The 27,296-nt window shown below is 35.0% G+C and overlaps 4 protein-coding genes across 7 annotated transcripts; 1 reads left to right on the forward strand and 3 right to left on the reverse strand.

Moving 5' to 3' along the window:
* Window positions 1-1,208: 1,208 nt before the first annotated feature.
* LOC131149475 (protein DAMAGED DNA-BINDING 2) lies at window positions 1,209-12,095 on the reverse strand. 2 transcript variants are annotated; one of them, XM_058099931.1, is made up of 11 exons: window positions 11,753-12,095; window positions 11,521-11,611; window positions 10,834-10,961; window positions 5,864-5,986; window positions 5,625-5,713; window positions 5,395-5,515; window positions 5,107-5,198; window positions 3,645-3,774; window positions 3,208-3,456; window positions 2,914-3,110; window positions 1,209-1,770 (listed from the first exon to the last, which is right to left on the reverse strand). In XM_058099931.1, exons 1-11 carry the CDS (start codon window positions 11,978-11,980, stop codon window positions 1,542-1,544), a joined length of 1,677 nt encoding a protein of 558 aa, XP_057955914.1. In that variant the 5' UTR covers window positions 11,981-12,095; the 3' UTR covers window positions 1,209-1,541. The 2 variants fall into 2 exon arrangements, with proteins under 2 accessions (XP_057955914.1, XP_057955915.1); XM_058099932.1 differs by having other exon boundaries at window positions 2,924-3,110; window positions 11,753-12,076.
* Window positions 12,096-15,330: 3,235 nt separating this feature from the next.
* Window positions 15,331-19,697, forward strand: LOC131149905 (E3 ubiquitin-protein ligase AIRP2). Of its 3 annotated transcripts, none has more exons than XM_058100699.1 (5): window positions 15,331-15,712; window positions 17,185-17,335; window positions 18,332-18,398; window positions 18,564-18,798; window positions 19,322-19,697. In XM_058100699.1, exons 1-5 carry the CDS (start codon window positions 15,648-15,650, stop codon window positions 19,530-19,532), a joined length of 729 nt encoding a protein of 242 aa, XP_057956682.1. In that variant the 5' UTR covers window positions 15,331-15,647; the 3' UTR covers window positions 19,533-19,697. The 3 variants fall into 3 exon arrangements, with proteins under 3 accessions (XP_057956682.1, XP_057956683.1, XP_057956684.1); XM_058100700.1 differs by having other exon boundaries at window positions 15,334-16,891; XM_058100701.1 differs by having other exon boundaries at window positions 15,359-15,651.
* A 38-nt stretch (window positions 19,698-19,735) lies between these two features.
* LOC131149904 (ammonium transporter 1 member 3-like) lies at window positions 19,736-21,646 on the reverse strand. Its single transcript, XM_058100698.1, has one exon. The coding sequence runs from the start codon at window positions 21,407-21,409 to the stop codon at window positions 20,030-20,032; it is 1,380 nt and encodes a 459-aa protein (XP_057956681.1). The 5' UTR covers window positions 21,410-21,646; the 3' UTR covers window positions 19,736-20,029.
* A 332-nt stretch (window positions 21,647-21,978) lies between these two features.
* Window positions 21,979-27,020, reverse strand: LOC131149903 (non-specific phospholipase C1). The gene is made up of 3 exons (XM_058100697.1): window positions 25,387-27,020; window positions 23,176-23,352; window positions 21,979-22,572 (listed from the first exon to the last, which is right to left on the reverse strand). Exons 1-3 carry the CDS (start codon window positions 26,483-26,485, stop codon window positions 22,250-22,252), a joined length of 1,599 nt encoding a protein of 532 aa, XP_057956680.1. The 5' UTR covers window positions 26,486-27,020; the 3' UTR covers window positions 21,979-22,249.
* Between the last annotated feature and the right edge of the window lie 276 nt (window positions 27,021-27,296).

Consider the following 27,296-nt stretch of genomic DNA (forward strand, 5'->3'; position numbering starts at 1 on the left):
GGATTAAACTTGATAATCATGATATTAATAGCATTAATAAATTTCATTATCTTGAAATTATTGTACAAGCGGAAGAGATATTGGAGAGGGTGTAGTGCAAGGATGTGTAAAATAAATGAGTGCATAGCGTATGGTGTGATTGTAGAGTACCCTTAATTTTATTTTAATTTTTTAAGTTTTATAAGATGACTATAAGGCCAACCATGCTATTAGAGTATTAGGCAACTAAGAAAAAACATATACAAAAAGTAAAAATTATCGAAATATGAATGTTAATGTAAATGAGTTTTATAACACTAAAAGATAACATATACATAATAAAATAGGCATACCACCATCTGAAGACAAGATAAGGGAGGTGGAGTTTAAACTTTAGATGATTTGGATATTTGAAATGCAGGTTAAACAAAGCACCTCTGAGAAGGAGGAATTAGTTATTATTTTTGATATTAAAGGGGATAGGGGTGAACCTAAAATAATCTAGAATAAGGTAGTAAGGAAAGACTTAATAGCTCTTCACTTAAATGAGGAAAATGTCCTCGATTAGATGAATTGGTAAAATATAAAAAAATCATGTAATCGACCATACCTAATTGATTTTAATGCTTGTTATTGTTATAAAGAGATTTTGAAATTTTTTTATATACATTTGAGGGTATGGTTTTAAAGCCTTGAATTTAAATTTGTGTAAATTGATAGTTTTAAATTACACTTTACCCCAATTCACACATTCATGTCTAAGATATGAATTCCGAACCCTCAAACATGAAACAAGCATATCAAAGTCAAGTTACATTTAAAATATCCCCATTGTTCGGAACTAGAAAAATGCAAGGAAAAGTTAAGAAAAATATTAATAAATTCAACCTTTCTTATTTAATTATCAAAAAATTAAAATAAAATATAAATAAAATCATTTTTACACCTCACTAACATTTTATTTTTCTTAACATTTAATCATATTAGAACAATTTTTTAAATATTACTAAATATGGAAAATTACAATAAATTTTTTTAACGCTCCTTTATTTCTTTCAAACAAAAGAAACCTTCATCCAAACAAAACGTGAACACATTACAATTTAAAAACATGCATGGCATTTTAATCGTGTCAAGGTTTGTCCAAACCCAATCATTAATCATTTGAAAAGGGCTAAGTAATTGCACATTAATGGCACGCACCCTAAAGGGCCAATCATTTCAACTTCTTACTACAAACCTTGGAACTTACATTTATGAAAAAACAGAGTGAATGATACATTTGAGGTATACATATTCCCATTCTAGGTTACAGAACTCAGGAGAAAGTAAAATGGGCATAGCAAGCTAGCTACGTAATCAACCAGTAAGGAGACGAAAATAATATATGTTGCCTCAGAAAATGTACATGTGAATATGAAACTGTGTGAACTTAAAACTAAATTCCATGCGATTTTATATTGAAGTTAATCAAAACTCACACAATTACAAATTCACAGACCAAAATTTGCTTTCCCTATTCCCGCCCTACTGAAATGTACACCATTGCGCCTTCCAAAGGGTTAAGTTTTTTTCTTCAGACTACTGCGGCGGCTTGATTTCGACATTGGTTTCTTCAACCTTGAGTTTGAGTTTTTCCCTTTCGATCTGAACATCTCATCATCAGAATCATCACTGTCACCCCCAAACTTCTTCTTCTGTTTCTTCTCGGCTCCTCCACAAAGTACAATCTTCCTCTCATTCTTCTGCCCAAACTCTGATTTGTCCTTGGGCCTCCAAATGAAGAGAGACCTGAAAAGAATTAATTATGTATCTTGATGCAAAGGCACATCAGTGAACGAAAATACTTGTATGATCCTACAATGAAACAAGAAGCAACTTCATGAATCCTCCATATACCCACTTTCTTATGTGGGTTAACAATAGTATTTTTTGGGGGAAATCATCAATAATATCAAAGATCAAACGTTTGGTAAACCTGCAAATTCAGAACTCTTGTTCACCATACAATTGATTTAAACTTCATGAAAATGTGCACCCTGAGAAATTAAGTGGTGTTATAACATGTTTGAAAATGGAAGCACTTACTTGCATCACTGGGAATTTTTAATTTTCTTTTATTTATAAACAAAGAATTGTATTAGAAAAGGGGAGAAAAATACAACAAAAAATGGGGAGAAAAAGACGAGGAGAACATGCTGTCCCTTTAGTCAAATGAAAACAGCTGCAGGATCAAAGATGAACAAGCACAAGACATCTTGATGAAGCAAAGTGCACCAATTCCTCTGTAAATCTTCCAAAGAAACATGACAAAAGAAATCATTTGCAGAAACCCACATAGATCTAAGAAACACCAATCTGCTCCAAAGACAAGTTAATAGAAGTAGCCACACCTTTAAAAATTCTGGCATTCTTCTTCAGCCAAAAACAAAAATAGTCATCACAACAGTGCTCCCCCACAAAGCTTTTCTATCCTTCTCTTTACCGAAAACCCTACACACAATAGCACAAAAAGCCTTCCACTCGGAAGGGCAGGCTCCATTTTCTCCAAAACACCAACTAAATTATTCTGACTAGCCAAAGTGAAGGGGCAGTGTAATAACAAATGCAAAAAAGTCTCCTTCTCAAACTAAGGACACAAATGTCAGGGGTAGGACGTTATCAGGTCTTCTCTTCTGAAGAAGTTCTTGATAGTGATTACCTGAAGGATCATAGTCTAGGTAAAAGATTCTATTTTTGAGGAAAACTATAGCCTCCAAATCATTGAATAAGGAGCAAAAGAAGCAACAGTAGGATCACAAATCAATTAAGAAAAGGATAACTTGTCAGAGAGTTCCCAAGAAGAACATAATGCTAATACAACAAAATCAGAATGAAAGAATAGCAGTCTAAAAATAATGGAAGAATGAATTAATGAAACCATAAAGTTCAAACCTTGAACTACCAGATGCTAAAATATCATCCCGTGGATGTAGCTTGTTCACAGGACTGATAGTTGTGATGTTTGGGTCCATGACCTCGGCAACTAGTTGGCCAGTAGTGATGTCGATAAAATCAACAGGATGCAAAGCAGTTCCATTATAATTTTCACTTATGTAGCGACCAATAACTACAAGAGACTCTGATGGGTCCTGCATCAAAATTAAAACGCATAAAGAAAATATACATTCAAAAAAGAAATTACCAGATCTAAAGACAGTTGTCTTCCATGCTCAGAAATACAATCACCTTTGGATCCCATTCAGCTCGAAAAGGAGTCAAATGTCTATTGAAGTCATGACTGTGTACAATTTCTCGGCTTGGATAATCCAAATTTCCAAAGATATAATCCCATACACGAAGACGGTTGTCCTGCGATGTAGTCAGAATTTTTCTACCTGACTGTGGAGAGAAATAGGCAGAGCTAACAACACGGTTGTGTGCAAGATCATGAAGAAAAGACCCTCCTTCTAATCGTCGCATATCCCATATACGAGCCTGAGGGGAGAAAAAACCCTTCATTCTAAGGACTAGTAAAACCAACATAGCAACACATTAATATGAAATTACATGCTCGCCTAGAAGGATGTGTGTAATTCCACACTATGTTTTGTTTTTAACAGGTATAATTGTTTGATAAGTAGGTGACAACAACAACAATAATAAATTAGAATTAGGAAGCTTACAAAGTGATCATTCCCACAACTTAAAAAAAGATCTGGATGAAGAGGATTACAGTGGAGCCCAGTAACTTTGCTCCCTTTCTTATGTATCAAAATAGCTTCCCCAGTTTTGGTATTGGACCGAGTGTCCACCCTATTGATATCATGGAAATAAATAAGTATTGAGAATGAAACAAAAGTAGTGTACATCTGTACTAATAAAGAACATCATATATTGAAATGCTTAAAAGAAAATTGTTCAATTGTCCCTTCCAGTGTAGCCAAAAAGATTCTCTTCATCAAGAATAACAGTTTTAGCACATTTAAGGTGTAGTTTCTGGTCAGTTTTTAATTTCAAAATTGAAATCCTGTCCTGTATCTTTTTCCCTTTTAACTTTTAGCATTTCTTTAGAAGGCTTAACTGTGAATTGCCTCAAGATAAGACACGTCCAAAACACCTCAAGACTCAGTGTAAAATATCAAATCCCAAAAAAGCCATCGCATAATACACCGAGTCTTGCACATTTGAACAAAAAGCATTGAAGCCAACGCATATTGGATCTCTGAATCTCAAGTTATACTTGACTATAAAATTTTAACTACATGTTATATGAAAGAAGTGTCATAAAAAAAGATCTAAAATTCTTAAACCTCAACCTTTCCAAAATAATTGAGAATCGCACCTCAGTTAATAAATATAATATGAATTTATGCAATTCACTTAAAGGACTCAAATCTGATTTTTTGAATGGCAACCAAGTAATTTACAATTATAATTGATTTTTAAAATTTTATTTTAAATTTTCTTAATTTTCTATTTCTTTTCAAAAAATATAATTAATTTATTTACATATTTTTATCTACAAAATAAAATTTTTAAAAGGCTTATGCCTCAATGCCTCCAAGCTTAGGCCTCACCTCATAAGCATTAAGTTGCCCTACCTTACACATTCAGCTTTTAAAACATTGATTATATTCAGTATAGGCTATCAAGTCATTTCAAAGCAAGATACCCAGTTTACTATAGTTTTCATGAGTTCAAATTAACACCCAAATTTACAAATTTACGTAGTCAGTTAACTGTTCAAATATAACCAGTGCAATGGCAGATCAAAAGCATCATAGACTTGATAATCCCAACCATCATATTAATCAACAGATTAGTACAAATTTGGGCCAGGCATGATGCTCACCGAGAAGAAATTGGGTGGTTAGAATCACCTATTGAAATAATTTCAGGTTAGAATTCAACTTAGAGTCAGACCATGAAAATGATAATTTCAGATGCCAGAAATTCCCATAAAATATAATATCTATAAAAGAACCAATATCTATCTTAGTAAGGGGTTAAAGTGGAAGAAGAAGCAATTAGTCAAATAAAGAACGGCTGAGAGTTCACATAATTGGATACAGTTTGTGCATCTTTTCATATCACCATTACTTCTTTTCTTTATATCGCATTATTTGTGGTGAGAGGAATACTTACAAGTAGAGAAACCCAAAGTTATCTGCAACAAGCACAAGACCTCTCTCTGAGTTAGTATCCATGCCATAAAGCATCTTCCAACTACTTGGACCCTACAAGCAAAACATCTATACTTCACAAATTGAACACAACACAACTTAAGAAGTATATTCTCTCTCTCTCACACACACACACACAAACAGAGTTCCACCCCCCACCCTCCAACCCCCACATGCAAAAACAATAATAATAATAATACATTGATATAAATTATAATAAAGAAGTAAGAAGCTTATAAACTAAAATTACCTGATATCCATCAGGATTAACGTCCATCAATGATGATGAAATTCCAGTTTCCAAGTCGGTGCAACTGATGGTTCCATCTGAGGATGCAGCATATATTGTTCCATCATTCGAGGGATTGAACCTAAAAGAATTTATGATAACAATCCATCAGCTGATTAAGTATACATGCATGTTCACAAACAAAAATTAATTATAGATATATGCTCCAGCCTCATAATAAGATAACTCACCTCATGTTATTAAGAATGCAGCTGTGTATATTTTCATACACTGTCTTCTCATATACCCTAACATAATCCCAAACTCCAAGTTGTCCTTTCTTTTACAATTAACCAAAAATAAATAAATAAACAAAAAGGGAGACAAGAATTAATTATATATATGAAGAAACAATTCTATATACGAAGAAACAAAGTATAAGCCACTTGTCTGCATATAACACAATGTGGAAGATAACCAAGACACTGACCTTATCCCCTGATAACAGAATGTTATTGTTTGTTGGATGGAACTCCAAGCAAGTCACCCGTCTACTATGATATCTGACAGCTGCGCAATTGACTTGATCAGGGATTACAAAAGCTGGTTTGATCTGCACAAGATATCAAAGTACAACACTAAGGAATTCTCAACATTTTTAAATGTTTCAAATTACTTAACAAAGCACTCAACCTGTTAAGGAGCACTATTCAAAGCTCTCCTTTTTTTTGTTCAAATAAAAGAATGAAAAGAAAAACACCCAAAGGAAATGAATAAGATTCAAGCAAAAGAAAGTTTCATGAACAAAGTCTATGAAGCCATCCCATGTAGATCCTCAAATTCAAAAACAAAAATTTGTTAAGGCTCAAAAGAAAGGAAAACTAAGTGTCCATTTAGTTGTGGAAAACATTTTCCACTTTCTATTTTTTAATTTTCCGAATAATTATAAAAATTTTAACTTTTTTTTTCCAAGAGTTGCATTAAAAAGGTAGAAAATAAAGAGTTTGTTTAAATGTGTAAATCAATTTTTTATTTTTCATTTCTAGATTTCAAAATAACTAAAGAAATAACTTATTTTCCAATTTTCCAAAAATATATAAGGTAATTTTTGAGACCATGGATTTTGGGGCTGGAGTTTGGATTTGTAAGAATTTAGAAGAAATTCTATGCATAAGCCCCACAAATTAAAGTTCAACATTCGAATCCAATGCTCGTATATGCACAGTAAGAGTTAGAAATTTAGAAAATAATGTAAAAGACATTTTCCAACTTTCTATATACAATGAAAAACCAAGCCTTAAGCCCCACTAGGTGGGGTTAGCTACATTAATCCTTTTTTGCCAATTTACGCAATCATGGACAATTTCCTCTAACAAATTCAAGGCTATTAAATTCTTACTAACTATCTCATTCCACGTTATTTTAGATCTACCCCTACCCTTCTACTGCCCCTCACAATAAATAATTCACTTGTCCTCATTGACACACCATGTGGCATATGTTGCAGATGCCCAAACCATTTAAGTCATCCCCCCTTTATCTATCTTCTACAACAGCAACACCTAACATACCACAAATATATTCATTCCTTAGTTTATCTTCTAAAGTTATACCACTCATCTACTTAAGCATTCTCATCTCGATAACTTTTCCTTTCTAACTATGTTGTTTCTTAGTTGCCCAACATTTTGACCCATATAGCATAACTAGTCTTACAACCATGCTATAGAACTTTCCTTTTAATTTTAAGGGTATTCTATGACCACACAGCGTACTCAAAGAACTTCCCAATTTTATCCAACCTGCTTTAACTCTATGCATTACATTTTCTTCAACTTCTTCTTCAACTTGCATCATAAATCTAAGGTATCGAAATCTACTCGTGTTATTAATTTCTTAACCATTAAGTTTAATCTTTTCTCCAATATTCCTCCTATTATGACTGAAGCTACATTTCATGTATTATCTTATTTTAGTTATTTCTACTAATCCTAAAACCTTTAGATTCTACTCTGCCCTTAGTTTCATCAATGAAGACAACGTCATCTGCAAACAACATACATCATGGAACCTCATTTTGCATATTCCTAATAAGTTCATTCATCCCAAGATAAAAAAGATAAAGACTCAAAATAGATCCTTGATGTATGCCTATTACGATTGCAATTTTCGTAACCTCTCCACCAGTAGTCCTAACGCTAGTTATTACTCCATCGAACATATCCTTAATGATATCAATATACCTACCGCATACATTTTTTTATTTAAAACCCACCATAGAACATCCCTAGGTATTTTATCATATGTTTTCTCTAGGTCAATAAAAATCATATGCAAGTAGTCCATTTTCTTTTCGCTAAAATTTTCCACTAATTTTCTTAAAATACATATAGCTTCTATAATAGATCTTCTAGGCATAAAATCAAATTGATTTTTTCAGATCCTCATTTCTAACCAAAATCTTTGTTCAATAATTCTTCCCCATAATTTCATTGCATACTCGTAAGTCCAATTCCACAATAGTTATTACAATTTTGAATACCTCCTTTATTTTTGTATATAGGCATTAAAGTGTTCTTCCTCTATTTTTCTGACATTTTCTTAGTTTTTATAATTGTGTAAAATAAACCATATGATTCCATTATCACCTAGGCATTCCCAAACCTCAATTGAGATGTTGTTTGGTCTTAAGGCTGTTCTATTTTTCATTTTTTTAATGCACACTAAACTTTATTGACTCTAATTTTTGCAAATAAATCTCATATTTTTTTAAATTTTTTTCGTCTTTTTTCAATTCTAAATTTAAGTCTTATACTTGGTTTTTATTAAATATCTTACTAAAATCACATTGTTACATTTCTTTTATGTCTTCTACCTTAACCAAGACAATCTTATCCTCACTTTTTGTACATTTTACATGACCTAAGTCCTTACTCTTTCTTTTTCTAGCTCTAGCAACTTTAAATATGTCTCTTTCCCCTCCTTTTGTATCTAATCTAGCATATAAAAATTATTAAATGATCTATATTTGATTTCACCAATGGCATTTGGTTTTGCATCTTTCTTGCCTATTTATACTTCTCAAAGTTTTACATATTCCTACATTTATGCCATATTTTTTACCAAATTATTTTTGTTTTTATAGCTTTTTGGACATTTTGATTCCACCACCAATTTTCTTTTCTATTCAAGAATCTTGCTCTTAATTTTACCTAAATCTCTTTTACTACTTTTTTAATAGAGCTAGCTACCCTACTCCAAAAAGTGTTTGTGTCTACACCATCCTTTATTATTCAATCACCATCTTTGATCATTTTAATTTTAAATTTGATTATATTTTTCTCCTTTAGATTTCACCATCTAGTTCTCTTGCACTAATTTATATGATCCTTTCTCTTTCGTTTTTTAATACATATACCTAAAGCTAAAACTATATGATGTGTAGTTAGACTTTCACCTGGGATGACTTTACAATCCTTGCATGATAAACGATCTACGCTCCTAGATAAGAAAAAATTTATTTGACTTTTATTTTGTCAACTCTTGAAGGTTATTACGTGCTCTTCTATTTTCTTAAAAGAAATATTCATTGTAATAAAATCATATGACATGGCGAAATCTAAGATCGTATCCCTAGACTCATTTTTATCTCCATAGCCATGTCCACCATGTATCCTCTCATAACCTTTACTATCCTTTCCAATCTGTCCATTCAAATCCGTTCCTATAAATATTTTTTCAGTCCTTGATATTCCTTATATTAGTCATATCTTCCCAAAATTATCTCTTAAGGTTTTCTGTAAGCCTATTTAAGGAGCATAAGCACTAATTACATCTATATCTCTTCGCCCAAGAGCATCTTGATTTTTATGATTCTATCTGCTGCTCTTTTAACATCCATAGAACTATCTTTTAAGTCTTTGCCTACGATGATCCCTACCCCATTCTTATGCTTTTCTTTCCTGTGTACCAAAGTTTAAACCTTGATTTTTAAATTTCCCTAGCTTTCTCACCTACCCAATTAGTTTCTTGAAGATAGATTGCATTAATTTTCATTCTAATCATTGTGTCCACTATCTCCATGCTTTTATCTATTAGTATCCATATATTCCAACTTGCTAAGTTAGTCCTAGTCTTCTAAACTAGCTTCTTTACCAGTACATGTGTAGAATGATGCATGAACTCTCACATGTTTGATATCGTACCCGAGCGCCAACATGGCGCGTTGTTTCAAGATAACGACCTAGCTCATCCTCACCCGCTTTTCGCTACAATTGAGTGGTATGAGTGTAACATGTCGCTCATAGGGGATAACTTGGAAAATTGGAAAGCAATGAAGCCTTTTTGTGAAAATAGAGCCAAAATTTTGTCATTTGTTTCTTACAAATACTGTGAAAATGAAAAATTAGTTAAATTTTCTATAATATTTTAGAAAATTAAAAAGAAAATGAAAACAATTTTTCACAACTAAATGGACCTCAAACTTTGCTCTAGTTTCATCATATGAGTCATGGCATAAATGCAAATTATTCAAATATCATATATATCATTCAGCATGCAAGCCACATCATCCCCAAACTGGCATTAATAAGAGTTTGATGGACTAACAAAGTTCAACGATAAAAAATCTATGGAAACTAGAATTTAGCTTCTAAACATATCACAAGCTAAAATCCTAAAACTCAAAGCTCAAACAATCAAGCCCCAAGATAGCACAACTCCATTTACAAACTCAACTAAGGATAGAGAGAGTTTAACTAGATATTATGAGCATGATCAACATGCCCTACTGCCATGGAACACATGAGAAGTGCAACAACACAATTACATTGCAAAGAGAATTTTTTTCAAAATTGGGAGATTTATTATATTTCTACTCTATCAACTTATCAATTCAATATTAAAAACTACAACTTGTACAAGATCTCCTCAATCACAAAAGCAAGCAAAATTACTACACAAACTTCATAAAATAATTACCACCTAATCTACAATTGCCTTAATCATTAGCAGCAATTAGACTCACTCAATCACCAAATAGTTAGCAGCTTATGTAAAATTTCCTTAAGCACAAGAGGTCATTAGGCTCAATTTCATAATTGAATAATTTTCATTCCTAAATGTATTTGAGATAGAAAAAATACAATGAAAATTTGATTTCCTTTGTTTTTTTTTGTCCCCTTAAGAAAATCCTCGGTCCAACTAAAGCCTTAATTTGCAATAATATGGAAAAAATAATAATAATAAATCAATAGTCTAGTAGCATCTAAAATTGGAAATCAAAGACTATCATACTATAATCTGACACTTGACATGCCAAATGATACCTCAGATCTGTCAAGTATGCCAGGGAATAGAATTTATCAAATGTTGTTTAAGATGCAGCGAAAAATGTCAATTTACAATTTACATACACAATCTGTTCATAAGAATAAGCAATGTAGTAGCATATAGGCTTACAATAGGAATTTTGGTTCTGAGCTGCCGTTCCAAGACATACTCCAATGAGTTTCGAGTGTTTCTATGAGGTGCTGGGGTGACCCCATGCTCCGTAGCTACTCGGTGTGGGCAACTCATTGTGGTGTGACCTTCAATCCCGAAATCCCATGTAAAATAACATAAATTTGTGTCATAAGGTCATAAATTTTGCAAAACAGTAGTGCTAGGAAGAGAACATAAAAAATTAAATGGAAAGATGAACTGAGCACCTAAAAATTTGACACGTCAAAACAAAATTGTAAATGATAGATAGCTAGAAGCCTAGAATGACCAAAATATAATATGAATGAGGCTATTCATAAAAAGCATAAAATGCCCATTTTCTAGACAGCACTGCAAAAGAGCATATAAGCAAGTACCAAAGCTCGAAATTTTGACAAGCCCATTTCAAATAGTCATGTCAAAATGAGGGTCTATTTTGTATAAAGTAACAACTTGTTTTTAAAGTTTTCAACATTTGTATTTAATACGAACAAAAAAAGTTGAAAAACACTTTCATATTCAACTAAAGAGACATTTTGCGAACACTTCCAAATTCAACTAACGTGACACTCTGTAACTTTTTTCAAAAATCAAAGACGAAACGTAAAAACTATTTTCTAAGAACTATAGAGGCCCTAAAATACGATCAAACTATACAAATCTTACCAGGCATTTTGCACAGAAAACAGGGCTTCATTGGGCAATCAATGTAAGTAGCCCCCTTGAACCCTGCTTCATGACCCGTTCGCTTACAAACCTAAAAGACCATCAGCATAACAAATTCAAACTCAACATTGAAAAATATAGCAATCACTAATCGTAAGCACAGCCATAACACAAACAGTTAACATACACACAAATCACAAACACCAGTATGACTACACAAAACCAGTCTCACTTTGCAAACTTTCTTCAGACTAATCGTAATAGGCGCTTTCCCTTTCTTCTTTGAATCCGAAGCCTCTTCAGCCTTTCCCTTATCAGTATCTGGAGCTTCTTCTTCCTCTTCGTGTTCTTCTCCTTCTCCTTCTTCTTCTTCTTCTTCTTCCGACGAACTTTCTTCGGAATCCGTTTCTCTCTCGATGACGACTTTCGGAAATGACATTCTTCTGGTTTCGGGGGGCATTTTAGGAAAGTGTTAAGAAACTTCAGTTCCAGTTGCAGTGGAGACGAAGAGCCGAAGAAGAAGAAGAAGAAGAGAAGAATTGAGGGCTGAAATCGCAAAGGCAACTGTCTCTTGTGACTTGTCTGGGAAGCCCACCCCAGGTATGGAATTACTAATTTGCCCTTCGTCAGTCAGCGCTTCTACGGTTGGAAGTGGGGGTTGTTTCCGACATTAAGCCACGAAGAGGGCGGGAGATGACGTGGCGCGCCTTGAGCCGAGCGGAGTAATCTTCCGCTCGTGCCTCTCACGTGTGGGGGGGTGTGGAGGAGAGCATCGGCATACTGCTACCCTGCGCCGCCTCGGGACGACGCAAACTACGTCGTTTTATTGTTTCCTCCCTGGCTATGTTCACACAATTTCTCGATTTTTATCCCACCCTTTTGAGAATTTGAAGGATCACATGATTTTCCTCATCACTTTTTGCAATTTAATTAATCCTATTTAATGGGTTTACGAATTTCCTCTTCTCTTTTAATGCGTGCTTATTTGCCTCTCTTTTATTGCATTATTTTTTTTAAATGCCTTAGACTTTTTTAAGGTGAATCTAGCTAAATCTATTTTAATGATTGTGATTAGATATTTAAGTACTTGAGTTTTTATTTGTCTTATATTTAGGCAATTATTGTAAGAATATATGGATGAGCTAGTCACCATTGTTATTTATCCAATAATTAAGGATTCATTTGATATCATTGTTAAAAATAAAATAAAAAAATAAAAAACTATGAATAGAAACTAAACCTCATAAATTAACAATCTATTTGATTAATATTTATAAAACACAAATTTAAAACTTAATTAAAAATACTTATTTATGTTTTTTAATCCGTTACATTTATGAGAATATGATTAAAACAATAAAATTACAAAACAATACACATTTAAAAAAATACTACAACAAAAATAAAATTATTATGATTATTTTATTTAATTGTTATACATTAATTTTATTAGGCATGACAATTGAAAAATAGTAAAATTATATTATAAATGACTTTGTTATTATTTTTTGAAAATTATGAAAATCGTAAAATTATATTATAAATGACTTTGTTATTATTTTTTGAAAATTATTATCTCTTTATTTTAATTATATTTAAACTCATATGATCGTTTTATAATAATTTTAATTTAAAAGTGTATAAAATGACAAAGTTAGTCCAAAATAACATAATTATAAAAATAAAAAATAATTGTTTAAAATGCACATACATTCACATTTAAAAATAATAATAATTGTTTTGATAATATTTATTTACTGAGAAATTTAAAAAACCAAAAGAAACATTTTTTAAGTTATTATTACCATCAATTTGCCATATTTTACTTAAAAATCATACATCTTTTATGTTTGTTGTCTTTAAAAGATGGTGTAAAATAATATTTTCATTTATCAGCCCATAAGTTTGCCAAAAAATCTTTAAGGTTCTGTTTGGAATTCAAAAAAATATCAAGAAAAATGAAAATAAAATATCAAAAAATTCATATTTTCATGTTTGGTTATAAAAAAAAGTAAGAAAAACAAATAAAAAAATACACCAAATCCATAAACAAAATTTCAATTTTTCTTAATTTTTAATTGTTTAAAACAAACATTCATTCTTTTATAATATTTAATAAAGAAGGAACATAGAAAGGAAAAATGAGCCTCCTCCTTAATTTTATTTTCTTTCCTTTTATTTTTTCAAGTAATATTCTTGATCCAAACGGACCCTAAAAGAAAAGATTAAATAATATTTTGTCGGACAACTAAATGTCTTCTTCATCAATTGGCTTAACTTTCTTTCTTACAAAATTTTGTTTTTTTTCACTAATTGGTTATCAAGGCCATGTTTTAAATCTATCCTCAATGTGTTAATTGTCATTCAAGCAAATATATTTGATGACAAATCACTTGACGTCGTATTTGATTTGCAGATGAATTAGGAAAAGGAAATGACTAAAACGAAAATTTAAATAAAAGGTATAACAAAATTAAATGATAAATTTTTTTTTAATTTTGGATGCCAATTCATTCATTATAGGGAAATTTCTCGTATCCAATTCCTCAATCAATTAATATCTTTTATCATTTAATTTCCTTTCAGACACAAATAAAAAACCCATAGCCTAACTTCTTTTGGCCTTTCTCAACTCAATCACAATTGAAAACAATGACCTTTGAGACACAAAAGATAAATCATTTTAATATTAGTTTGTCTATTAACCTAACCAATCAAACTTATTCGTATTTCAAATAATGTTGATTAACATGAGCTTGACCGTATTTTTTCCCTAATTGATATTGGTTTATTGTAGTTTTCAATTAAATTCTAATGCTTGTAACTTAATTTTTTTACTTTGAATTTGAAATTATATAACTATAAAAAATGTATACAAAATTAATAAATTTTATTTTTATTAAGTTTAAATAAATATAAATTTAATACCTAAATTGTATGTTCCCAATTTTGATTTAAGTATTAAATTAAACTGTATTAAATTGTTTTGCTATTCCATTCAAAGCAATGAAATTGATGTATGTTTACACACCAATTAAAAAAAGGCAACCAAAAAAAAAATGTAGGCATAAATCTATTTCTATATTCAATGAGAAAAATTTCTTAAGTTAGCTTCTCATTTTTATTAACTTAAATTCACTTTAATCTTCATACTCTAATTATGATAATTAATTATTTATCTTGATAATTTCACATAATTATGTTTCTCGTTCTAATAAGATCCAGTGACGCTAATAAAATTTATTACGGTACATAAAAAATGTTGACCTAACATTATATTTTTATTAATTATTATAAGTCTAACTTCAAAAGAAAATAAATTTAATAATTTTTTAACTATTTGAATTAACAATATATAAATAAAAATCAAATTCACTTTAAAAAATAAAAAAATCACTTATTTTTTTTTTTTCTCAAAAACAACCACTTCAAGCGTGATTTATAAATAGTTCTGGCCTTTAACTATTTTATATTAAATCATAATTTGTTAATTTATTCTCAAAAAGCATATTTATGGATATCAGAGATAATTTAATTAAATTTTATAGGTACATATAGCATTATTGCCTACTCATAAATAAAAATGTAAACTAAACCTCTACCTTTGTACAAAAATACCCCCCCCTAACCCTTGCCTCACACATATTTCATTCCCATTTCATCACTTTCCCAAGGCTAATATAGTCATTTGACAACAACAAGTTGCCTAGCGGTCCACCGCGAAACATGGGGCTGCGCCGATCGGTTTCCGGGTCGGCCCACCGGTGTCCCCACAGCATTTATCCATTTAGCTCACTGTGCTCCTCGTTTGGCCATTCAAATTACCAACCCACCCCCGGATACGCAAGGCGTCCAAATACTAGTAGTCACTTGAGAGACTTGCAGATGGGAACAGTACGGTCCGGTACAAGTATAAGAAGCTCGAAACGGCGGTTGCGGTGTAGGTGTCTCGCTTTCCGGCCCTCTCTGACGTCAATTGTCCCTCGCACGCTTTGATTTCGGGACTCGGAAAGTCTCTAGTGTCATCGATCGAGAGGAATGGGGGGGAGGGATTGCTAGGGCTTTCGATTTTTCGCGGGATTTTTTTTTTGTTGGATGGGATTGGTTTTTCCGGGAAAAACGCGGCCATGGGTAAGGCTTTCAAGGATTCTCTCAAAGCGCTCGAAGCTGATATTCAGCATGCCAATACCCTGTAACTCTATTTCTTTCTCTGAAGCTGTGGTTTTGTTAAAACCTCTCTTACTTGCGGAATACTGTGTTTCTGTTAATTTCATGTCAAAGTGTTGCTTTTGGATTGATTCTGCAGTTTAATATGCTGTTCTTCTGAAAATTTTAGTGATTGGTGTTGAAATTTCAGTTGTGCGATGAGTAGCATACAGCTTCCGTGCTACCATTTTTCTTTTTACCGATTTCACTCTGTAAACTGGCAGCTGTTCTTCTCCAGCTCTTGGCATTACGATATGAGTTTGGTTTGGTTAGAAATTTTATGGGTTGGGATTAAGCCCCGTTTGGTACTGCTTATAAGTAAGTATTTTTATTAATTATAGTAAATAAGTATTGTTCGATGACTGACCTCTGAGGGAAAGTTATTATAACCCAAGTACTTCCCAGAAATTGTTAAACGAGAGATTTTCTGAGCAGTGCAATGTATGCGTTTGTTGTCGGTGCATTGTAATTGAACTGTTAAGTGGCGGTTATATTTGTGAAGTATGTGACGGAAAATGTCAAACCTTAGGATGTTGCTTGGTATTTGGGAAGTACTCTTCTTGGTCTTTAAACAGCTAAAGTTAATGCTATACTTTGGCCATTGGGTGTGAGAAAGTTAGTCACTAAGCTTAAATGCTATGATAATACATGGAAATTCCAAATTTGTTCAACTGATAAGTTTTCAGACTTCAACTGTATTAATATCGACATTGGGAATTTTTAATCCAGATTGAACAGAGCATATCTACAGTGATTTTTGGCAAGCCTCGATTCCTTAGCTGGTGTAGAATAACATCTAATTATGTGTTTAGGAGCGTGAATTTCAGGCCTAGGATTTGGATTTGTGTGAATTTGGACAAAGTTCAATACAATTTTGTACTGTAATTTGTCCAAATCCACCCTTGACCCTCCTGAACACAGGGTGACTTTATTCATGAACCTTCTTCTTGATGTTCTTTATTATCAAAATTTAGAAGTGGACGTCCAAACTAGCGGGCAAAGTTTTAGGAAGCCCTTATTAGCTCAAGAATCACATTCATATGTGATATTGCAACCTTATTCTAATCTTGCTTGGTCTGTTGGATATGTATGATACTGGATTATTGATCTTCATTTGAGGCATGACAATCCACTAGCTATTGCTTTGTGCCTAAGTTCTAAACATGTAAGTTTTCTAATGGTGTTTTCCCCCCATCGAACAGATCTTAAACAATCTTATCAATTCATTTTCCTTTCATTTATCTTATTATCCATGGATGCTGTGCTTTCATTTTTTTTTTTTTAACCCTGGTAACTTGTTTACTGTATTGTATGGTTAAGAGTGACTGCCATAAATTTATTATATGATTTTCAAAAAAAATTATGTTCATTGATTTTTTATCCCCCCCCCCCCCCCACACACACACACACAAACCTTTACTGAATATCTGATATAATATTCCTTCTTATGGTTTCCAGGGCCTCGGGTTGCCCAAGGGAGAATGACGGAGCATGCCTTCAGATGAGACTGTCCTACAGTCCTGCTGCTCGCTTATTTCTCTTTCTTGTTCAATGGACAGACTGTCATCTTGCTGGTGCTCTGGGCTTCCTTAGAATATTAATTCATTTGGTATTGCCCCTCATTTACTTGGTATTTTTTTTATAGAAAAGAAAATTTCATTAATGCATAGAAAAAAGAATTGCATGGAAATGAGGATAAGAAATCCTCCTAATGCATTAAAAAATTCAAAAAAATAAGCAAAGATCAAAAGCCAAGAAAAAAATAAAGAAAAACAATTACAACTAAATCCCTTTCCAGTTCGTTTGAAGATCCAGTGACAACATTACTTGAAACAAACGTGAAGAATGAGCCCAAAAAAAAGCCCTGGAAACAACTCTATCCCAAAGAAAATGCACAAAATTTGTATGGCCATTGATAATCCTTGCATCCCTTTCGTTCCACAAAGTCCAAAAAATGCCAAAAACTGCATATCTCCATAAATTTTTCCCTGGCTTACTCCTGCCAAGTCCTTTGTACCATACCATCAGGAAGATATCAAGTCTCAGAATCACAAGGAAAAAGAAAAACCAAAGCTGCATAGCCACCCTACAATGTAGAAATAGTGATCACTTGTCTCACCGGCTTACAAATATTGGACTTATGGCTTCATGAGGTCTCCTCAATTGCAGAAAAATGTTAGTGTTTAAGCCTATTAAGGGTCAGAGTCCACATAAAAGCCCTGACCTTGTAAGGAACCTTGGCATTCCAAATAAAATGGTTCAAAGGAAAAAAAGAGGAATTTGGCCTTTTAAAGAGCTGACAAGAAAAGATTTTGTGGAAAATGAACCAGAAGGAACCCCAAGCCAAATCCTTGAATAACCCGCATTAGAGGGACGAAACCAGCGTATGCAACAACAGTCATCCTCAACCTCTCTCTCTGAGATTTATAAAGTATATGTCTTTATGTATTTGTTCATTTATTTATTTATTTTTTAAATGTCATTATTGCTTTCTGTCCTTCCATTTGACTATGAAGTAATTATAATCCTACTTTTTGTTTTGTTATTTTTTGGGATTCTCATTCTGTGTGTGTGTGTGTTAATGGCATGTGGTGGACTGATCCAGACATATGCAGATGGGAAGACGACTATGTCTGTCCAAGAAAGAAAAGCAAGCATTAGAGAATTCTATGGTGAGTGAGATTCTGAGAAGGTGAAATTTAAATTGTCATTTTTATACCATTTGTTATTATTGATATATTTCACTTTTCAAGGGGAAGAAAAACCATGTTGTATAGTCCGTTCTTTTATTCTTTTCACTATAGGAGGTATGCTAAATTTTCTCTCTCTATAAACAGCTGTGATATTTCCTTCTTTATTGCAACTTCAAAAAGGGATCACTGATTTGGAAGATAGCAAACAGAGAGAGGTGTGTACTATTAGGTACAAAAAGAATGATGAATTGAACAGGGGGAAAAACTCTGCTTCTGATGTAGAGAGAGAAGAGGAGTGTGGGATTTGCTTGGAGATGAACAGCAAGGTTGTATTGCCCAATTGTAGCCATTCATTGTGCATGAACTGCTATCAGGAATGGTGAGCTCCCTGTTTTTCAGTAGATTGTATCTGAAATAGTTTATAACTATATAGTTTATAGATTTTTTCCTTATACTATTTGTGGATCGTTAGAGTTGGACCCCTTTCTCATGAATCTTATTTTGGACAAGAAATTATATTGAGGCCCCATACATCTCTCACATATTGAGAGGCCATTGAAAAGAAAAATTGGTACCAATGGGGATCGTGATGGCAATTCACATGCCTATGGGAATTGCTGATTTTTTGAATTCAGTTTCAAAGTGTAAGATCAGCATACCAATCTTGGATAATCCTTTCAGGATCCACAAAAAGGTACACAAGTGTTTTCCTTCATAATTGAAGTATCCATCTAATTTATGGAACAAAATTAACCTTCAGTTATTGACTTCATTGCCACTTCATGATTTCATTCCTATATTGTTGTTTAACATTTTCATTCCTTTGTGTGATCCTTAGTTTTCCTTGCTGGTCTTAACACCAAGTGAAACCTGATGATTTATTATTTTGTTGTTTCCCTTAGGTGTGCACGGGCTAAATCATGCCCCTTCTGTCGAGATAGCCTGAAACGGGTGAACTCAGGTGACCTTTGGATTTACCCTTGCAATATCGACATCGTTGATCTATCCATAGTTTTGAAAGAGAACTTGAAGAGGCTATTCATATATATCGACAAGTTGCCTTTAATCGTTCCAGACTCTGTGCTTGTTCCTTATGATTCTCATCTCAGGTGAGGAGTAGAGGATGCCTGATTGTATATAAGTCCCGAACATGCACATTTGAACTTGTAAATTCCAGCCGGCACATCTTATGCATAGAGTTTTTTCTATTCAATGATTTTTCTGTATTGAATATAAAACCTTTCTTATTTTAATTCTATTTAAATTGTTTTTTGGAAATGTTTTAGATGGTTGGTACTCCCAAGAAAAAAACATAATGCAAGGAAACTAATTGTCTGTCTTTATTGCAATCTTTGATTGGTTGTTCACTTCACCCTTAAAAAATAAACATTAGATTCGTTGAACTTTCACTCGAGCTTGAGTCTTCGCTTGATCGGGTACACATCTCTTGCGCTTGGAAGGATACATCCCTTTGGCATCTGGGTTGGGTTTCGGTGGTAGGAGGAATTTCCATAGCTGCCACTGCAATAGCCCAGTCTTCTCTGTCCGGGGAATATTAAAAGATTGAACTGTAAATAATCCATCAAAGCTGCAGTGCTGCTCGGTCGCTGCTATTCTTGCATGTGCATGTAATCTGCATAAAAGCGGGGATAGTTTTCTTCTGGATGTGCAACATATGCGTACCCTCCGTGACTCGAGATATCAAGCCCCGCAATTTCATCCTCAAAAGAAATCCTCAGAATCCTGAGTTTATGGAGGATGTAGAAAAGAGGGCCCATTGTGAGACTGACCCAGCCCACAATCACCAGAACCTCAATCACTTGGGCTCCGAGCAAACCCCAGCCCCCACCCATCAAGATGCCATATGGGCGAACCACACCGCTCTGGCCCGAGTCATAGGCCTGAACAACAAATTCTTCCTTGGCAAACAAGCCTGTAAATAGCAGACCCCAGACTCCACAGCCACCGTGCAACTGAGCTGCCTCTAGTGGGTCATCATACTGCAGTTTCAGCGCCAAGATGTTGAGCCCAATCAGGACCCATGCAGCACAAAACCCGCATACTATTGCAGCCCATGGCTCAACCACGGAGCAGCCTGACGTGATCGCGACGAATCCCCCCAGAACCCCGTTGCAAGCATCCAGTGCGTCCCAGTGACCCACGAGCAAGCGTCGGCCGAGTAGGGTTGTAATTCCAGCCATTGACCCAGCAAGTGTGGTTGTGACTGCAGTTCGGCCCACCCCAGTCCAGTTGCCCTCATCTGTTGTATTAGGGTATGCAACAAGAATTTTATCAAATGAACCTGGGTTGAACCCAAACCAACCGAACCACAACAAGAATGTCCCGAGTACCACAAGAGTGGCATTGTGTCCTCGCATTTGCAGGGGTTTTCCAAAGGCATCAAATCGGCCAATCCGCGGGCCTTCTATGAAAGATCCCCATAATCCTGCAACTCCACCCACCAAATGCACTGCACCGCTCCCTGCAAAATCAATAGCACCTGAACTGAACAATGGAGTGCTTGAACTTGGGCTAAGCCACCCACTGGAGGACCAAACCCAATGAGCTGCAACCGGGTAAACGAATCCAGTGAGGAAAAAGGAAAAAGCTAGGTAGGAGGTGAACTGGGTTCGCTCAGCTATCGAGCCACTAGTGATTCCAGCAACTGCAATAGCAAATGCCCATTGAAAAAGAAAGAAACTGTAGTCATAGCTGGTGTTCGGGACATCTTTAAGAGCAAAGTATTGAGAGCCGATGAAAGGGTTTGAGCTGCCAAAGGCAAAGGCAAAGCCAAAGAGGTAGTAGGAAATGCTGCCGACGACAGCATCCACCACATTTGTGAGCATTATGTTCATGGCATTCTTGGCTCGAACGGATCCGGCGCAGAGCATGGCAAAGCCTATCTGCATAACGAAGACGAGGTATGCTGAAAAAAGTAGGTAGATAGTATTGATGGAGTCTGTGACACTAGTTTCCCACGAAACCTCCATTGGAGAGAGATAGATGGTTGGCGATGAATAAAGGAAGGAGAAGGAGATATATGGATATCATGCTACACATGTCAAGCAAATTGAATGGTAGGTGCCCAATGGCCATTGTTTTACCAGTGGTTGTCGGTACACCAAAAAGCTGCGACCTAGTTAACCAGTCCAATATTCTTGCTAAATTGCTTGTTTATAGCTTTAAATTTTGTTTATTTTTTTTTTAAATCAGTAGTAATTAGATTCTATTTGGATTAAGATTTTATTTCATTATATTTACATATATATCAAACACAATTTAAAAAATAAAAAGGATTCAAATATGATTATGTAAATAGATTAAGATTGTATTTAAGAGCATAAATTTTGCACCTTAAATTTGAACTTGAATGGAGTTGAACAAATTTCAATACAATTTTATAATATATCTTATTTAAATTCAATATAACTTCAAATCAAAGATCTCTCCAAATATAAAGTAAAGATAAATGAATAATGACAATACAAAAAAAAATTATTTAAATGATCTACTACACAATATTTCATTCTCATTTCCTTGATAATTAAATCACAAAAGATGCAAGTTCAATATTTTCTTTTCCTTTTTGTTTTTAAGCTGCAAATAAGGCCTTAAAGCTGTTTTAAATACATTCAAAATGACATCACATCCAACGCACTTAACAACAAAATGACACCAGCTCCTTTGCTTTGAATCAACACTGGTTTCTTACGCCCATTTCAGTGAGAGCTTTGTGCATTGGCTTGCTTCGGAATTATGTTCAATATATGATTCTAGACACAGCTGTATAACAGCACAAATATGAATTTACATGATCGGATTTGCGATAGTTACTGAGTTTTTATGTAATGGTGGTAATCTGCACTAATGGATCGACTGGTGAGGGAAGGTCTCATTGTAACAATGGCAGATTCATTTGCTCCAGCTCTTAAAGCAGCTCTTCCAGCTTCTAAGAACCTCTTTACTGCATCTTCTGCATAATGGTTGGCTTCACCCACAGTCATGCCTTGGCCTATGTAAGGGTAAGTGTTGAGGACATGATCACCATTCAGCTGGGACGCAAGCTGGATAAGCTCGACTTGAAATTCTGAGAGGTGAAGGTCTTCTTTCGGTCCCCGTGGCCTCAGTGAGTTTGTCACTTCCGAGAGTCTCTCTGTACAACCATCCGCATATCAAGGGTAAGTTTAAATCTATGGTGGAAGGGACATGAAACCTAGATGACTTCGAAATAGTGTAATCAGAAAGTCACTTGCACATGAAGCATATAATCAAATCTCTATCGATTAGACTGCTCTGAAACTTTGCTTTACTGCCTAGAACTAAATCTCTTTCTAGGCAGTCTACTTCATACTTGCAAGTTCAAGAAATGAAATGCCTATGAAGATGCTCAACTTTCAGGGATAAAAAACATCCTTATGAATTAACAGTTGGACACTAAATAAGAGAAAAATACAATTGCCTCCTTCAAGAGTATAGCACTCTGCAACAATAATCAGCAGCCAGTGCTGCCTAGGCACCAAGCTGCATGTACTTCTAAAAAATAGTGAGTTGAAAAACTCTTTTTCCTTTCCCTCATTTTCCAACACATTGCAGATTTTTTTCATGGCCAACAAACTAACAGATCGTTTAAAATATGATTTTTTTACAAGAAACAAGAGTCCTAGTTTCCAATTAAAGATCCTGATAAAAATATCCTTATCAATCCAAAGCCTCGGATAAAATTAAATAACAGGCTTTCAAAGAGTATGACACAAACCTGGGCAATCATCACGTGGAGTGTCTCGGAGGTAGAAGTAATTCTCGAAGGTCCCAGCCCATGCATCCCTCTTTGTCAAGAAGTTTGAGTTTAGATTGAAAAGCTTCTTCACTGTTGCAGAAATGGAGGAATGTTCGAATTGCGAGTGTGGAGTTGGTCCGCTTGGCTCATGGATCACTGCAGCAAACCAGATACTTGAATCCCCAAAGAAAATGAAAATAGAAAGCCATGGAGTTGAAACAAAGAGTATATAATATATATAATTCACTAAAAATGATAGCTCTTACCTTTAAAAGCTGGTCACATATGCACTCAAATAACATGTAGTGAGAATAGAAAATTCACATATCATAGTGAACTGAATAAAATGAATAAATTAATTCTCTATAGCTACCACATAGCAACACAACTAAAACACTTCCTTCATCTGAGTTTTGCAGCAACAATTTCCATGTGGACCTTACTAGTTAGCATCGTGATTTAAAGATTCATTATCAGAGATACTAATCTTGCTTTAAAACCAACAGCTACAGAAACTATTCCCATAGAAACCCCCTACCCATTATTTTTTAAAAACAGGAAAATGATCAGACCATAAGATGGGGCATAAGGTAAATGATAAACACACAACAAAGATGATAAACAAGAAGCTTATTGATTTGTTTCTTCAATCTAAATCTCCAGACAAAGCTAGTCTGAGCTGCCAACCTGGTGAGGCTTCAGAACTACCATTACCATTACCTAATTACTTCTTCTCGAAATCAAAACTATTATACCAATAGACAAAAGATGTACTGTGTTTCAGTAGCACCATAACTTGGTCAGATTTTCCACTGAGTGGCATCCTACAGTAACAGGAAGTAGATTTGTGCAGCAGCACTGTGTGCACATGCACATGCCTGTTCTTTGCAAAGCTGATGAGAGATATAATCAATAATCTCCCCCTCCCCCCTCCCCCCAACCCACGCACAAAAAGTAACAACTCAACTGCTTGAATTGTCATTAACTTTGAAATATATGTAACGACCATCACAGATGTTCAAAGCTGAAAAACAATGCACACAAATGCGTCTTTTCAACTGTTTATGCAGGATCACAATATCATGCTCTAGTTCTCAGCCATTCCACAAGAATCTTCACACTCTAGGTAGATATTGGACATCTAGCCGAGGCAGCCACTGTGGCTTGGGTGCATGTATTCAGGCCTTGGACTTGGAATCATGGATTTGGACAAGACTCAATAAAAAGACGCATTAAATTTTGTTCCAACTCAAAAAATTTCAAAAACAAGGCCTCAATTCCAAATTTCAAGTATGGGGCTAATAAATTCCAAATGCAGGAAACTAGGAAAGAAATACCCAGAGACGGTCTCCATGTCTCCCAAAACAATCCCAATTGTTTTGAACTTGGAACCACCAAGAAGAAAAGCAAGTGGATGATGCATGTTACTTGATGTGCAGAGGTAAAATAATACATTACTCAAAATTGAGAATCCCTAAAGCAGGAAAGTATATGAGACTCAATAAATACCAAAGAGAAGTCAACAAAATAGCACAATATCACAGTTAACAAAACTTGATTCCCCAACAATGAAACCTGAATAATTCTAGTTCATTCAACCAAACAAGCATGTGAGACAGCACAACTCAGCCCAAATTCATCTTACAGTAAGCAAAACATAACTCTAAATCAATTAGGCATAGTCTTCTGCAAAGAGTCCAACAAAGCCATTTTTTTAAAACAAGAAGCCTCTAGAACTTGGAAAACATGAAACAAAGGAAAGCTAGATATAAAAGGAATGCACTTTTCCTTGTTTGGTAACCAAGAAAATGAGAAAGAGTAAAATATGTAGCAATTAATGAACAAAATATCTATTTCACATGCCATTAACCTCTAATTTTTCTTAATTTTCAACCATATTTGAATAATTTTTCATTCTTGATCATATTTCAGATATAAAGAAAATAATCAAAATCTGATTTCCATATTATTTTCTTTTGTTATCCATTCTTTTCTCTCACAAAATCCTTAAACCAAAGGGAGCAAAATATTGAAATCCACACAGCTTGAAAACATAATTCAGCAAAATCCCAAGTGAGAAAACCCTGATATTGCCTCAGTTCAGACAGACTTCTCCTTCTTACACTATAATTACCAGTCAACCAGATTTCTCATAGATCTAACACCAAACCAAGACAGAGAAGAGCTCACCTGTCCCCTTCTCGATCCAAGGCGAGATGAGTATGGTCGGGACACGAATGCCCAACCGATCAAACCTGAAGTAAAATGGGTCGGGCCCAATGATCCCATCTGGGTTTGGGACCCCAGAAACAGGGGTGGGCACATGATCATAGAACCCACCGTGCTCATCATAAGTAATCAGCAGAGCCATCTCCTTCCACTGCGGGCTAGCCCTCAAAGTCTCATACACTTCCTTCACAAACCTCTGCCCCAATGCGACGTCATGCGACGGGTGGTCGTCGTTCGCCGGAAAATACTCGACGTCGAAGTAACGCTGCTCTATAACCACGTAATTCGGAAGCTTACCCCTTCTAGCATGCGTTTTAAACTTCAATTTGTACTCGTGGAACTTAATCACATGCTTGAGCTTCCTCAGGCTCTTGAAGAACAAGGTTGCGGGGATGTTCTGGTAATAAATCCCAAAGGAAAGCCCATTTTCGTCCAATGAATCGAAAATGGTTTTTTGGGGGAAACCATGGATGAGGTCCTTCCGAACATTGCTCGTTGCGCCGTGTGAAGTAGCCGAGTGGATGTAGAACCGGTTCGGCTGGGTCGACGCCGGCACCGACGCAAACCACCGGTCGAACACGGCGAACTGGTTCGCCAGCTCGGTGTAGACGGGCAGAACTGCCGGCTTGAACCCGCTCATCACCGTCTTCGTCATACCCTCCTCCATACTCGCCGCCTGCTGGACGAACCCGTTCATCGGAGCCGGGTTCGCAGAGCAGTTCTCCGAACCAAATATCTGTTCCCGAATCGCCTGGAACGAGTGTCCCGGGTCCGAGTCCACGAACAAGGCGTCGTCGGTGACAAAGATTTCGTCGGAGTGGGGGTCGGAGACGGACGCCCGGTTCGATTCCTTCCCAGTCAGGCCGTCAATCTCCGGTCGAGTCGACTTGAGCCAGCCCAGAACGTGGTCGAAGGACCGGTTCTCCATGACCAGCACCACTAGGGTTTTGATGGGTCCTTTGATTTTGTGCTTCCTGCGTATGTCGAAGTCGAGGGACTGACACGACACAATGAGGAAGATGAAGAAGACGGCGGCGAAAATGGTCCGCCGAGAAGCCATTTCCGGCGACGGAGAAGCCTAGCGGTGATCGGAGACGACTCAACTGTATCGGAGTTATCTGCACTGTACAAAATCCAAAGTTATCGTTAAAAGCAAAGGATGTGATCCAGCATAGGATACGAAACCAAAGGTAGGTGGAGACTGGGGATCAGTAATGAAGAATGATCTTCAATCTTGTATTGTATGTATGTATATCAATCATATGGTAAGTATGAATCTTTGGACTATCCCGATCGGACCCATGGCAAATTTGTGTGTACTCTGATGATTGACGCACCGCCTTGCCCGCGCTTGCGTGCTCCCGTTCTGTGGAAAAGTCTTAGCGCATACGTTTCTCGCTCTTCAGTCTTGTGTGAGGTTTATGTGTGTGTGGCCTATGGCTTACCAAAAAAAAAAAAAGTACCAATTTTTTAAAACAAAAGGAGAAAAACAAAGTGTTGTTGTCTTGTTGATTATAATTATGATCTCATAAAGAAAAATAAAAATCATAGGTGATGTGACCATCTCCCCAGATATTTCTTCCCCTTTTGTAATCATTGGGTAACAGCCGATAAATGGAGTTTATGTTTTGTTAATTCATGCCTTAGTTATCATTATTTTTTAATGTAACAGTTGAAGAATGTAATGGTATATACCATATTCCAAGCATCCCACAACATAAGAGCATATGCCAAACCAAGGGACATTGACAATTTCATCCGACCTGAGCATTATTGAAAGCACACCTAAGTTCCCAAAATGTGAATGTTTAAGAATAAAGTAATTATTTAAAAACTTATATTTTCATTATTAAATAATTAATTATGTGAAA

The sequence above is a fragment of the Malania oleifera genome, chromosome 2, assembly GCF_029873635.1.
Source record: "Malania oleifera isolate guangnan ecotype guangnan chromosome 2, ASM2987363v1, whole genome shotgun sequence".
NCBI lineage: Eukaryota > Viridiplantae > Streptophyta > Magnoliopsida > Santalales > Ximeniaceae > Malania > Malania oleifera.